This window comes from Apteryx rowi, unplaced genomic scaffold, assembly GCF_003343035.1.
Source record: "Apteryx rowi isolate R43461 unplaced genomic scaffold, aptRow1 scaffold_312, whole genome shotgun sequence".
Classification (NCBI taxonomy): domain Eukaryota; kingdom Metazoa; phylum Chordata; class Aves; order Apterygiformes; family Apterygidae; genus Apteryx; species Apteryx rowi.
The window spans coordinates 230336-245486 of NW_020449553.1; the positions used below are offsets into that span (position 1 = coordinate 230336).

Genomic DNA, 15151 nt, shown 5'->3' on the forward strand with positions numbered 1-15151 from the left:
AAATGAATAAATTACACTTCCCTTTTTTGTTCTTGATAGAATCCTGTTTTTATTTCTCAATAGGAAAGTACACTAACAATGAGAGTCAAAGGTATTCGGTTTAAACCGGGTTTACCTGGAAGCAAAGAATTGTGCTTTGCTTGGCGTGAATTTTCCGATTTTCTCAGAGTAAATTTAATTGCAGGATCCCCTGCTAAACTGCAACTTGTGGATTGGCCAGAGTTAGAAAAGGTAAGTCCAAAAGTTATTGTTTGGAAAAAACAAAGGGTTGGCTAGTCAGCAGGTCTTTTATTTCCAGAGCTTTTCAGAGTACTGTATGCAAAAATTAAAACACTGGTTTCTTAATATAGYGCTTCTGAAAATTGCCAGACTATGATAGCTCTGGAGACATTTTTTATTTTATACAGGACAGCATAGCATAAGCAAAATTAAGTAAGTATTTTGCAACCTGTCTGATCATGTAGGCATGTTTTAAATGAGACTGTATATGTGAAACCTTTTTTGTGTAATAGATAACTAACTACACTGGCTTTTAAAAGTAATTTTCTGTTAGGGTAATCTAACTCTTAAGTGTCTGTTTACAACACTGTACTACTTTATAATACTTAAGTATATAATATATCTACTGCTTAAACTTTTACACAGTTTATTCTGCCCCAGTCCCCTTTCTACAAGATGATGCCTTTTTCTTTTCCTTAATGGAGCAGTTTTACTGTGGGCTGAATCCTAACACCCACCTTCCACTGCTGTTTGCCAAAATACTGTCTTTAATGGTAGAARTAGTTGACAGTTCACCTCTCCCTTATTTGGGGTTTTATTTTTGATGCTAACAATGTGGAAAGACAACCCCAACCTTACTTAGAATTGAAAATGTGGTTCCAATCAGAAAATGGTGAAGGGATACAYCACTTATGTCAAATGTAAAGGATGGAGGGTTTTGGTATCATCTAGTTATTCGCAGTGGTTTTATTTTTCAATGTTTACRTTGGTTGTTCAAGTGATCATACAGAAGTCACAGCAAAAAGTAAAATAGGAGAGTGGAAGCAGGTAAAAGATAGGTTTGGTTCTCTGAGTAGAAAACAGGAATAAAGATGGGAGTGTTGGAAAATGGAGAAGGAAGCTATTAAAGGAAAAGTGAAACAAGGTTCAAGGAGTGTCATGAATACTTTCAATCTCTATAAAATTGTCTAGGTATATCAGAAGACTAAAAGTCTTAGACATTTTGCTCTTTCTGTAACAAGGAAGCTGTCTTTGAGAAGCTTCTTGAGAAGCATGTCCTTACATTTAGTCACGTCAGCACAAGTAAGACATGAAATTAAATTGAAGCATTGCATTTTATAATGTCAAGAGAATGACAGAACTATGGAAATATCTTCCTGGAGTTTTACAATTCTTTCATAGTCTACCTATTATGGAAGACAAATAGTAGGGAAAAGGCAGATTCTATCACTCTGGGGATTCCTAACCAGCTGCTATGAATGTCTGATACACCTAGAATACAATGCAATAGTGTATTTTTATCTCTTCCAGCCTGTTGCAGTGATTAATGGTAGAGAACTGCAGAAGCCCCTTGTAGTTCAACTGTGTGATCAGTGGGGAAATCCATCTCCTGAACCTAATGTCAAAATCAGTCTTATAAAGGCTAGCAACTTAAAGGTAAGCATAGGTCTTATTATATGAACCTCTGTTTATCAAAGCATAAATTTGTGTTGTCATGTCTACATTGTCGTCTTCATTCTTGAGACATTTTTGGAAAAATGAAGAGTATTGTAAAGATATGACAGAATAATTAATCTCTTATTATAGTAATTTCGATGAATAATGAAAATAGTTCCCATGACAGATTCCTCCGCTCCCTTTTATTATCACTATCAAAAACATGAAGTTCTTATAGTACAGTATCCAAGTGTAATTTGTATACATTTCAGATTTTCTGAAACTTCTTTGTAATCCCTCCCCCCTGCCCTTTACCTGTATTAATTTGCTGAATAACAGTAAAGATATGCTTCAAAGTGGCAACTGTATCATGCATCATTTTTGTCCGGTGGTTCTTTGATTGTGGTTCCTGAACATATGGCTTTTGGTCTGCATGTAAAATAATGTAGTTTTGATCTGTACTTGGTTATCTCTGTGAAGAGCATTAGCAATATAAAACAAATAGAAACAATGAGGATGCAATATTTAACCCAGATTTAAGCAGTTACTATCCTTTCCATGAGTCTGTTATGAGTGACAGGTGGTCTGCACACTGGTCTATACTAAGAAAGTAGTTCGACAGATACTTCTGTTATTAAAATCTTCATTCTTGTTACTGGGGGATTGAATATGAACATTCCTAAGTGTCTTTGCAGAGACTGTTATATTGAATTGAACAGCAATTTGTTGGTGTCTTCCAAATTTAGGGATGTTTAGGAAGGATTATCCTTGCAGAAGCAGGCATTCGGAGCAGAAGCTTTCAGGCTATGTCTTTCCCAAATCAGCAGAATGAGCAGTATCACAACAATTCTGTGAGAGTTTTCAGTTTTTGCCTACTTGCCTACTCTTAATATTCATGTCTTAGTTATGGCTGTCAGTTATGTCTTTATCCATTTGTGGTCATTATGCCTATCTGGTATAGGGAGACAAATATATCAGATATACCTTGGCAACTGTTGAAATATTTAAGACATCACTTCCCCCAGTGAGTACTTGCCTACGTGTGTATTATCAATATAGTGTATATTCATCCACCTCTGGATATGAGATCTTTAATGCTGGGCTGGCCTTGGTCTGTCTTTACTCCTGCTTGCCGGGCATTTGCATCCCTCAGTTGGTCTTAAAATACKCAGCATCCAAGAACTTTCTTTTGTTCATGAGTCAAGAACTATGCCACTGTCTCAGTTTTTTCCCAGTTTAACTATACTGCTCCTATTACTTATTTTTACTGGACTTTTTTTAAGGAAATTTCTTTACATCTTGAAGATTTTTCTTCTGGCTCTTCTGAAGCTCTTGCAACAGATGCCTACTTCATAGTTTGGATTCTTCTTAATTTGCCTGTTACTCTGTTTATGATGGCAAACGTGTCTCCTCTAGGCTTCTAGTTATGTTGATCTTGAGAGGACTTACAACCTTGATGGTAATACTGTATGGTTGTGCTGTCTGATCAAAGAAATGTTCTGGTGGCATGCTCTGTCTTTCAGATATTAAGCCTTCCTCCAGGGAGGAGGACGCTGCAGCATCTCTTAGAAAGTTTTCCTGTTCCTCATCCAAGCTGGATGTTTCCTGCAGAGAGTATTCTCAAAGCCAAAGTGGATCATTGTTATAATGTATCTATTACAGTGCTCTCCTCCAGAGCTCAATTACTCCAGTATCATTTTGGAGAGATACTTGTTTCATACAATAGCAGAGCAACCAGCTGCATATTTGCTAGGCAAGGATCAGATCGTAATGAGTATCWTGGAGAACCTCTTCAGGGAGCTGTCCAGAGCCTTGGCATTTCAAACAGGTTGAATGGACAGTCTTCCAAAGGAAATGAGAAGTTTCTGGGAATTGGAATTCTCAGATAAGCTATCTATATTTCACATCTTGCCCTCTAAGTCTCCTATACTTGGTATTCTGTGATTGCATTTCCAGTACTTCARTTTCCTCCACAGCTCCAAAACTAAATGAATATGTATGAACAGAAAGTCTCTGACCTCTTATGTGCACCACAACAGTGGAAATGCACAAAGCAACAACTCCTGTTTCTGTAAAGTTAAAACTTTCTATTCTGTGATGTATAGTAATTTCAAATACAGAGTTCCTCTTCTGAGCTGGGTGCAGTCTTTGGGAGAATTAATGAAATGTCTGGCAATTTTCTCATTATTTCTAGAAAAAGAAAATATTTTTACAATGCTGCCTTCCATTCGAACCATTAAGCATACATTTTTGCCATTGCCTTTCTGTGGTGACACTGTAGGATAAATTCATGCTTTCATAGCTGATCCATTATGAACCAGCTTTCACAAATTTTTTTCCTAAAGTGGTTTCATTCACTTAACTGGCTGACATGAGATTTGTGAAATATTTTCTCTGTTAAAGAAAATAATTCTGCAAGAAAATTACCCACCCCTTATTTTTCTGAAATCTGTGCTGAAATAACAAATGGAAAGCAATTTAATGCCATTCTATTCATATAATGACAAACATTTGCATTGTAATCTTGGTTGAAATCTTTGTTGAAAAAGTTGATTTCCATCTTTAGAGAAGAACTAATTTCATGAGAATTCAGGATGTACCTGTGGCTTCCTTTGCTGTCCTCTAAACTTTAGAGCTACTGTCTGAGGTTCTTTTCATACATTTACAGTGTATTTCATCGGTAGGACTAAGGTGGAGCTCGCACACACACACACATTTGCAGAAGGAATAGCTTCTACTTACTTTAAGAGTGTATAAGTATTCTTGAAGATTCACTGTGACCTGTCTCTATGAGATGATAGGCATTCTCTCTCTGCTGAGGAATCCGTAGTTTTGAAAGATTGTAGTCGATGAAGAAAATGAAATGATAAATTCTGTGCCGTTTAATGTGTAAAGCGAAGTGTGACTCTGGTACTGCTGATTATAAGTTTTCGCTTTCAGTGCTGTGGGAGTAAGTGCAGCAAAAACAGGATGCACATAGAAATCACACCTTGAAGAACACCACTGAGTAATAGTTCTTTTCTAACAGTGAGATTCAGCCAAAATTCCTTTAAGTCAAAGAATTTCCATTAACTTCAATGGTCTTGGGACCCAGCCCAGTTAATGTGCTGCGAAAATAGAAGATCTATAAGGCATTTGTGTTATTATCCTGAAACAACACTGACAGTTTCTCTCTCATCATTAGAATTTTGTTAAATGCCATTCTTTACAGTGTAGAGATTGGTTCTTATTTGTCAGTAAGTTTTGATTTATAAGGTACTATACATCACTTGTCATTACACTTTTCTCTAGGTTGTCTTGTAGTCTTACATTTTTGGCAGTAAGACTAGGATGGGGGGAGGAGAAGATGTTTTAGTTGTCTATATTCAAATAGTATCATTCTTATAACTTTTGCTACCCGGGAATCTCTAGGCAGATTGAAAAAACGCTGTGAAAGGGAATAAGCAGTTTTTAGAAGGTGTTAAAACCTGAAAACATTTTCAGATTAACTTGTATTGTGGACAAGGTGATAGCATCAGTAGCAATTAAATGAATAAACTATTTAAACATATTAATGAACAAAACTGTCCTAGTTCAGATAAAGTGATTTTCTTCAAAAACTGGCAGAGAAAATTCTGAAACCTAAGATAATATTTATAACAGTGTATCTTTCCCGAATTTAGAGTGCGAAGACAAAAAGTAGTTATTGCTCAAATGGAACAACAGTATGCAGGCAAAGGAAGTATACATTTTATTCTAATCTAAGACTTGTTACTACTTCTGTGTCATTAAAAGATTAAAAAATATTTTTTTTGACAGATTGTTCCTTCAAGCCAGCAACATAAAACAGATGAAAATGGTAGGGCTAACCTGGGAGTTATTAGTATTCATGCACCTAGGTAAGTAGTGAAAACTATATGGAAAAACAATTGAATTCTGAAATGTCGCTTGCTAGATGTATTTAAGCTGCGCATTTCATAAAGTACCTACCAGGAATTCACCTAGGGCCAAGGTCACACATTTATTTTTTAGATGCTGGTGGAAGGCCAGATAGTGATCTTTAAGAAATTAAGTGTTTATTTAAGTAAAATTTGATAGCTTCTTCCTTTGGTCTTCCAAGAAGCTGCTGCTCTAATTTTCTGAATCTTGGGGTTTTTTTGGTCATGATAAAACACAGCTTTTAATTGCCAAGCTGTACCTAGTGTAGAAGGCATTTTTAAGCCATTTAAAGTGTTTAAAATGTACAGCCTTTGGGGGACCATAACCAGACACTGTGCTTTTAAGACAGGAACACCTTTTAGTGTTGAAATCCCACCTCCTCTAGGTGCTAGCCAGTTTTTTAAAAGTTAGGTAAAATGTCCAATCTAATAAAAAACAAAAAACAAAACCAAAAATACATTCTTATTAGCAGGTTAACTAGTAAAGCTCATTTCCTGTAGGTTTGTGTCCTGTGGCTCCTGCTTCTTCACCTCAGTCACCCTGGTTCCCCTTACACTCACATGTTCCATTTGAATTTTCAAATTCATTATTTCTGTATCCTCCTCATGTTCATAGTTCTGCTACCCACTTCCTGCATCCCTGAGGCCCACCTGGTAACACTTGATTTTTTTCTTGCATCTTCTACTTACTTTGTTGTCTTGCTGGCTAGGCATGATTCAACACAGACGGTAGCTAGTTTGGGGTTGTATATGTGATGATTTTTTGGAGTGGATAGTGCACCCGTGTACAGAATAGAAAGGCTGCCTTTCCCTCAGAGAAGAAAATAATTGGGAACTCTTTCTTCCGCCACCTACCAATTTTTAGAAAGTCATAGGGATTTAATCTGTGTTCTGCATTTCCATTTCCTTAGCTGTACTAATCCAGCTTTTCCACGCATTCTTTCTGGCCTTTTAAGACTTGTGTTCCTCTGAATCAGCTGGCCAATTTCAACTGGAAATAGAGAGAATAACCTAAGCCTTGTTTTCTTAGGAAAATAAGCTGAAAGCTACACTTTGTTTTTCATTTTTTAGAAAAGGCTTAAGAGGGGAATTCATCAACATGCTTTTATGAGAAATGAATCTAAATAGTTTGAGTAATTATAGAGAATTTTTCATCCAAAAATCCAAAATATTATTGTTACAAATTAGATTTAGTAATGTCTTCTTGTGTTTGAGGATGGTAGCATTCTTTACTGGCTGACAGGGACCAAAAAGTGGAGGCTAACCTTCTGGCTGTAGAGCAGGTCTTATGGTCAAACGGAATGTGTGTAGAGTGTTTCAATATAAGTAATTATTTTCTAAACCAGCAGGTGCCTAGGAGAGAAATACTGACAAGAAATTAATAAAGGTTAGCTTTCATAAGAGCTTTTCTTACAAGACTAGGTTGGCTTTAAGTAGCTTAGAAGCTACTGCTAAGTGTCAGTTCTTGTAACTCTTGAAGTATTTTATGACAGTTAATATATTTGCATTCATATCTGCAGGATTTGACCTGAAAATATTATTTTGCATTTGTAAGAAAATTTATTAAAAAGCTATTGATGGTGCTCAGTGTGTGGGTAATGCCCACATCTTGGTAGAAGACTGCTGAATATTAGCAAGCACTAAATTACTGGAGGTTACAAACAGGTGTGCTCAGTGGTAACATCCTACTTTTTTATAGAATCAAAACTGCCTGGGGAATGCAGCCTCTATGCAATTAATTATGATATTCTCAGTTTTGTTTAAAAACTTCTCGTTTTTAATACTCTAAAAATGACTTATTAGACGGCAATGAAGTCATTAAATACTCACAATGCACTTTACTAGATGTTGGGTTGTACTCAGATTCACTCTTCAGAAACTGCCAAAGCAGAATGCTCCCCTCAGATTGTATTTTATTTAGCTATGCCTACTTTCTACCTTATTATCTTTTGCAGTTTAAAGCTGCAGTTGCTAGTATCTTACAGATGGACAATGAAACATGATCAAGCTAATAAAATGTTAAAGGAAAATTAAACTTAGTAAGCTATTGTCATAAGAATATCTTAAATGTTTGATTACGTTTAGTAAGCTAATATCTTAAGAATATCTTAAAACATCAATTTTACTTCACTAAAAGTATATTGTTTCTAACTTGGCCCTAAAACTTTGATTTTGTCTTTCCTTTACTACTGATAACTCAATTTTCTTTTTAGATATTTTTATTATGCTTTCATTTACATAATTCAGATTTTGAGGTCTGTTGAAAACTATCTTTTTAGAAGGGGTATTTTATAACAAATTTTATCACTTCTGTTTATTTCAGGGGAGAGCACAACTTACAGCTTAAAGCCTCATACAACAAGAGCACATTAGATTGTCCTATAATCACATTAAATGTCCTGCCTGACCCTGAGAAACCTGTCCACTTGAATGTTAAATATGACAAAAATGCTTCTTTTCCAGCAGGAGGTACTTTCCCTGGTAAGTAAAAGGACTTTCTGGTGGAAATCAGTCACTCAAAGACTTTATAAACCAATGAAAAACTATTTTTATAATTCTCCTCGTGTATTTTCTTCCATTCTTTCTATCTCCTATTATACTGTATTTGTGGACCAACATAGTAGCATTTTGGCTGCATCTTTAGAAAATCAGGAACTAAACACGTAACTGGGGGTAAYTGATGAAAATTTGTCATGCCCTCTTTGTCAAATTTTTTTCTTCTGTCTACTGGAAGTATAGAAAACAGTTTAACAGGATATCAAGGATATCTCGTGCTTTTTCTTTCTCTTTACTGAAAAAAATCACATTCAGGTAATACTTTATCTCTGAATAGCTACAACAGATGTAATGATGATTCATGTTTTCATTTTTAGTTACTCTGAAGTTTCATTTCAGAATGATTTTATTCTCTGAATTAGTCTATGTACCTTACCCACAAATCAAAAATACCAACTTTGATTCTTAACCAAGTCACTGGAGGAACTCAAATTTGTTCTGTGGCAGTCATGCCAATAAAACTGAAATGTTCAAAGGGATCACATTTAATGAATTAGATGTGGTCCCTCTTTAGAGCTACTTCATTATCAGCATGCCAGTGTTTCTCAGTGGCAGTTCTATCTTTCTTGCAAGTCTTTATTTGGCAATCAGAATGTGTATGAAGAACCTGGAGAAATCATTAATCAAAGAGTCTTTCAAAGAAGCACTCTTAATTTGCTATCAAGAAGCTAGTTATACCTTGGATAAGCCCCTTTTCTGTCTGTTGTTCCATCATCTTCCTGCCACAGAGGAAATGCCATGCTGGATTGTCTCCTTGCGTAAAACAACAATTGTGTTTTTTCTTCCCTCACAAGGTTCTAAATACATCACCTATGTTGAGACACATTGTTGGCTTTGAATATTTCATGCGTGCCTTTCAGAGATGACCCTTGCTATAGGCAGCATGAGCAGTTTCTGGAGTCAACAGAATGCTAACATGGCAAAAAAAAAAAAAAAAGCCTTGTATTCCTTGCATCGGGTGCTCTGGAAAGCATGGCTGACTGTTGCTGCTGAGGCCAAGAGATAAACTGGAGATTCTGTGAAACTGTAGCTAGCGAAGCATAAGTCTTCCCATTGGCTGGTGCAACTGCCCAACTTTGCATCACTTTCCCTGCAATTTACTGTCCCTGCTTGTTTACTCTATCTCTACCTGTATTCTTGTGCCATGGTGTCCATCCCTCCTTTTTTGGAGAAGTAAAACTGATTTCTGCCTACTCTGCAAGAATTCTCAAGCTAATTCTGCTCTTTTTTTCCAGTCTCAGCATTTTAGACTTCTTTATAATTGCATATGCTAATGGTCGTCTTCCAAATATTTTGTACTCAGTTCTTCATAACAACCGTATCTGAGATACCTCTATTACACTTGGAAAGAAAAGTCATGTGCATCTTCTTTGGAAAGCATCATAAAAGAGCTCTTATTTGTTCCAAATTACTGGTTATATCTGTCTATAAATGGAAAAACTACTGAATCTCTTCTCTGTCCTTAATGAAATACCACATTTTGGCTTTTAGTTTTCCGAAAAGATGATCTGAGCTATTTCATGCATGTTTTCCCTCATGTTATCCTCAATGTAATAATAACAAAGGAGTTAGCTTTGAAGTTACAGGCCACCTATGAGCCAAGAGGAACCAAAAAGATGTACCATTTAGAATTGACTATTCCTTTCAAGAAGATAAGAATCCTTTGAAAGTCAAAATAAAAATCTGAAGTGATAGAAAGGAAGCCAAAGATGGTCCAAATTTTTGTCTTTTTCTACTGTATTCCCTCATGAGAAGATTATCTTTGATGTTAAACCAAGGTCGCTGAGTCGTGAAACAAACAAACAAAAAGTTGCTTATGTTTTATATCCCATTGAGGAAGGTAGTGGTCAACAGTAACAGATGAAGAAGAGCAAATTATGTCCATGAGAAAGCATCTTTTGTTAAAATTGAAACAGAATCTGAAATCTCTACTTTCTCCTATAAGAAAACTTACGCATGAATAAGAGAATCTAATTAAAAAGAGCACTGTAATATGATATAGGTTTTATAGCTCAAGGATGCTAAAATTAATGTGAACAGAAAGGTGTTTTAGCTTGTTGGGAGGGGAGATTTTCTTGAGACAAGAGAAGAGATAGAAGTTTGAAAGATAAGAGTCCACCAAAAACTTCAAAAGAGTGTAACCTTTTTCAAGGCCTTGAGAGCCTCTTTAGCACCTACAGATACTATCTAAAAATCTAAATATCTTAATAAAGCATGGAGAAGTATTGATTTTCTTTCTCTCTCCTTCAAGCTAAACACTGTCATTTTTGGCATTCTAGGGCATGTCAGGATGAACAATGTGAAAGGGGATCTAACCTTAGGGAACTGATCTGATGCTTCCTTCAGTTTGTACTTTCAGCTTCATTTGTTTGTTATAAAGGTTAAAGAAGCAAAATATCTTTCCCTTTCTTGCAGCGTAAAGCAAATGATTTAATGATCACTGTTGTGGATTGTGCAGTAAGGATAAGCTGGAGCACTGTCCTTTTCTTTTTTCTTAATCTATCTTTCTTCAGAATTTCAAGAGTTCAGAAATTATCAGGGCATCCTAAAAAGAACTGATCATCTTCTAGAATCAGGGGAAATATTCTGTCCTGCTTAGCCAGTAGCTCAATATTTTGTCTTAGAAAACAAAAGCTCAGGAGGAACTAGTATGATTAGATGTTTTAAAAAAAACTAGTGAGGTATTATTAGACCTGTATTAACTAATCTTGTTAATACAAGAGAGAAAAGTCTTCTCTAGGATAACTGTAGGAGGTTTGGTTCTTAAGTTTGCCAATAAAGCGTATGAATTTACTAGCCCTTCTTCCAAACTTTCCAAATTCTTGTTTAATTTGCAGTAACACAATTTGCCATATGAAACAATTATATGAAGGTCCTCTTCAGAAAGCTGGAGTCCTGTCTAAATGATGTAGATTCTGTCATTTTAAACTTACTGCCACATTAAGGAAGGCAAAAAAGACTTTAGTAACAATTTATTGAAGTTGCAAAAACAAAAAACATGTGAGACTTGGAAAGCCTGCTGTAGGCTTTAGAGATGATAAAGGTATAAAGGGAGCTTCAAAGTTTGCAGCGGGAAACAAGACAAAATATTTTGTCAGTGCTCCCTGCCAAGGAGGGCAAAGTAGTTCCCAAACTGGTACCTTCTCCCGCCCCCACCCTATCATTGATAAAAGTCTTACATTTGACTCTTCAGTAGAGGGGTTTTAGAAGTATTTGATGAAATATATATTAAAAAATTTCCTATATCTAATGGTATTCACTATAAATTAATTTAGGTATGAAATTGCTGAGCTATTAACTCTGATATACTAATACTAATATACTAATATATACTAATCCTATTTAATTTGGCCTTTATCTGATAGGAATAAATTCTGGTGGCAAATCTGATGCAGTTTTTAAAAAGAGTCTTAGGGAAGGTCAGGGAAACTTTCAGTCTTTAGGTATGTTTTCAGACATGGGCAGTTGTTTTAAAGTATAGAGAATATAATTAAGCAAACACATGCCTAAATATAAAAATGGGAACAGGGTAGGAGCTTCACATATTCGTATAGGAAAGTGGTGCCTTGCAAATCTGTTTAAAGGACTTGACAACTGTGTGAATGTGAGAGATCCTGCTGATGCTGTACCTGATTTCTCAAGAGACTTTTTGGCAAAGTCCTTTACCAAAGGCTCTTAAAGTAAGCTGTTCTGAAGTACTACCCTTTCGTGGACCACTATCAGCATCTTAGACAGAAAACAAAGAGTTGTAAAAAGTCAAAAGGTGTCACAATGGAGAAAGTGTTACTGGTAAAGTTTAAAAGTATCTGTGGCAGTTAAGATGGAAAGAATATTGAATATTTAAGAATCTAGATAGATGCAGTCAGTATTGATGAAAACAAAATAAATCCAATATCCCCAAAAAGGATATATTAGGCTTACTTAACTTACAGAAAGTGGTGGCAAATATGAGGATATACAGAAAAATTTTTGTTTCTAGGGAGAATAGACAGTGAAGGATTTTTCAGTTTGGAAGAGACAGTGAAGGATGTGAAAGAAGTACGAATATAAATTTGAGAGGCATCGAAAAAGGCAAAAATATTTATTGTAAGTACAGAGTAAAGAAAAAACACATTTCAGCATTTTTCACTTTTTATATTTCACTTTTTAATATTGCAATTTTAGCTCCAGACATAAATAAGATAAAAATTTGCTTGGAGGTTTTGTTTCTAGCCCCAAAATGAAGGGTGTTTATTTTTATAGCAGAATATCAGATGTCATTTATAATCTTCTTTACAGTCATTATTTTTTTGCTATTTGTTTATACTGGAACAACAAAAACTGCTTGTGAAGAAATTTTAAATGCTATACAAATGTCAATTAAATTGGCCTCAACAGTCCTATATGATGTAATGGAATGTTTTCCTCCTCCTAAAAACAGAGGTGCCAAATAGGAATTCAGCAAAACACAGGCTGCTTGRAATTAATTCTCTGGCAGGCATAAAAATAAACTTCAGATTTCCAGTGCTTTAGGCCTAAGTCTTGAGACTGTTTCATTTTTGAAATTCAGAAATCAAAGCAAATTCTTTGTGTATTGCCATAAAACACTGATGTGTTCTTATCCTTCTTGACATTTTAACCTTAATCTTGATGTAGTAATTTCCTTTTTATAGACAACATTGTTGTAGATATTCCTATTGATTCAAATATAAGAAAAGTCAGCTTTTGTGTGTGTATGCATTTGGGGGATTTTTGTTTGTTTTTACTTTTCATCATAGAGATTTCGTTGCTTTGAAGTGTTCTGTGACCAGCCGTCTTGCGTTTCAAGCTTCATTTTGCAGCATGGAATAAGATAGCTAGAGGATAGATTTTAGCTGTCCCTTACCTGCTTCTTCCCCAAATCCCCCTCATTTCCTCTGCTTGTGCTCATAACTTTTTCTTGCTTCTTTCATCTTTTATTTAATATATGTGTGTGTGTGTCTGTATATGTGTGTGTATGTATATAGTGTATATATATGTGTGTATATATATATATACAAATTATATAACTATCACGTATATGCATACAGATTTGTAAGCTGTGTTTCCTGCTTTTTTCTTCTCTGTGAGGAGATCTGATCTGTTGAAAAGAAATACATAAAATGTTCTGGTCTCTTGTTACCATTATTTTTCTGCATCTAAAACTTTAACTGTAAGAAGAGGTTAGTGTACTAATTCTGCTCTTTTAGAAAATATTCATAATCACAATTTCCCAAAGAAACACAGGCCTTCCAAGAAACTCAGGGCTTCCAATGATCACAGTTACAGAAAGAGAAGACTAACTTGGCTGCTGTCAGGAGACAATTAAAAAAATGAGAAGCAAGTGAATGAAGATAACTGTCATACTTGCTATGTGGTGTCTTTCCTTGGTTGCAATGGAAAGAGAAGAAAACTTGAAAGAGGCTTCCATTTCATGGAGAACATAGAAGAGTGTATTTTTCAAATTTCACTGAATAGGAGCTTTTGCTTCAAGATTTAAGAGTAACAGAGAAATAACCATTAATACTTATACTACATTTGAAAAAGATATATTTTATGTAATATAAATCAAAAAAGTTTTGAGAGAGGAAGAGAATTAGTCAACTTCTTCAGGAGTTAAAATAGTATATTTGGTATTACATTTTACTAAATTTGTTATTAAATCCCTTATTAACAGCCTCATTTAATTAACAACCTAATTATTGGATTTACTGATGGACTCAGAACATAATGCATTTAAGGGTAGGCACTGTAATCTTGGGGAAAGTCATGCCTGAATTTTTCATACACATCAAAGCACAATCCTTGCTTAAAGTGTAAAATTCAGTTTTAATTTAACAATGCAGCTTCAACTACATGCTTGAAATCTACATTACCATAGTGTCAGAGTACTTGATGCACAGTTTTCAGGTAGATTTTTCCTAGTTTGGATTCCATTTCCTTTAGGCCACTAAGCTTCTGTAGAGTGGCTGGGAAAAACTAATTTTTCCTGATCAGGATTTTAAAMATCCAGTATTTTGACTGCAGAGTTGGACAATAGCAAATGAAGGAGTGAAACTTGAATCCCAATATCCGGCTTCTAATGGATTTAAGTATGTGATACTAATCTGTTAGAAGTAGCCAGTGTCAGATTCATAGCTTATGTCCCTATTACAATGTGGCCAATAGAAGGGGAGGATGGTAGTGATGTTGGTACTGTCTCTTTCTAACTACTGTGCCTCTTTATCCAGTAGTCCAGTGACTAAAGCACTTGTGTAGGAAGAGGGAGATCTGGATTTCCTGTCCTTGGAGCAAGGAAGCAACTACTTAACTGGCTAATGATTGTTCTTTCCTGAGAGTAAGAAGAAGCCTGGCTTGCTATTCTGATCAGGGTGCTAACCTGGGAAAGGGAGACTTGAATTTTGAGTTTTTTTGAAGTAGTCATTGGATAAAGCAGTGTTTTTTTGTTTTGGGTTGTTTTTTTTTTCTAAGTGAGAATTGTTACCTGATCTAGTTACAGGGCTGGGCAGAGAAGGCTTTCCATGTCTGGTTTTGAATTTTTTGGTTTTTTGGATTTTGTTTGGAATGTGGACATTGTGTGTTTCTTCCCCCCGATAGGAGGGTGAGACAGAAATTCATGAAATCCTGACAAAATTTTTTCTTTTATTCTGCAGATTTTATGGTTAGTGTTCTTTCTGAAGACAACAACATTATTAAAAATATTAATCCAGCACGGATTTCTATGAAAATGTGGGAAGGACAGAGCAGCGGAACTAGAATGCCAATTGATGTAAGTCATCAAAATGTGTTTTCAAAATGTGTGTCAAAATGCAGGTATAGGACAAATACCTTCATAGTAGAAATTTCCCTTCATTTGACTTGGCTCAGTGCTCTAGACCGCAAATACCGAGTATTACATACCAATTATATTTGTTTAACAAAATCTTCCCTGCTACTTTTAAGAGTAAGTTGTCAGACTATTCAAATGTCAATACTACAGTAATGACAACAATGTTACTACTCTGCAGAAGCTGATTAATAGTAGG

The 15151-nt window shown here is 35.3% G+C and overlaps 1 protein-coding gene across 7 annotated transcripts in view; it reads left to right on the forward strand.

Moving 5' to 3' along the window:
- SMCHD1 (structural maintenance of chromosomes flexible hinge domain containing 1) overlaps positions 1 to 15151 on the forward strand; it is a 77609-nt gene that overhangs the window by 41566 nt on the left and 20892 nt on the right. For 6 of the 7 annotated variants that reach the window (XR_003254335.1, XM_026070555.1, XM_026070556.1 and 3 more), the window contains 5 exons: positions 64 to 231; positions 1531 to 1656; positions 5455 to 5534; positions 7897 to 8054; positions 14780 to 14895. Coding sequence is in view for 6 of the 7 variants with exons in the window: in XM_026070555.1 (XP_025926340.1) it covers positions 64 to 231; positions 1531 to 1656; positions 5455 to 5534; positions 7897 to 8054; positions 14780 to 14895 (648 nt within the window). In the remaining variant the exon portion in view is untranslated. The remainder of the gene's footprint in view (positions 1 to 63; positions 232 to 1530; positions 1657 to 5454; positions 5535 to 7896; positions 8055 to 14779; positions 14896 to 15151) is intronic. The other variant, XM_026070557.1, reaches the window with a different exon arrangement.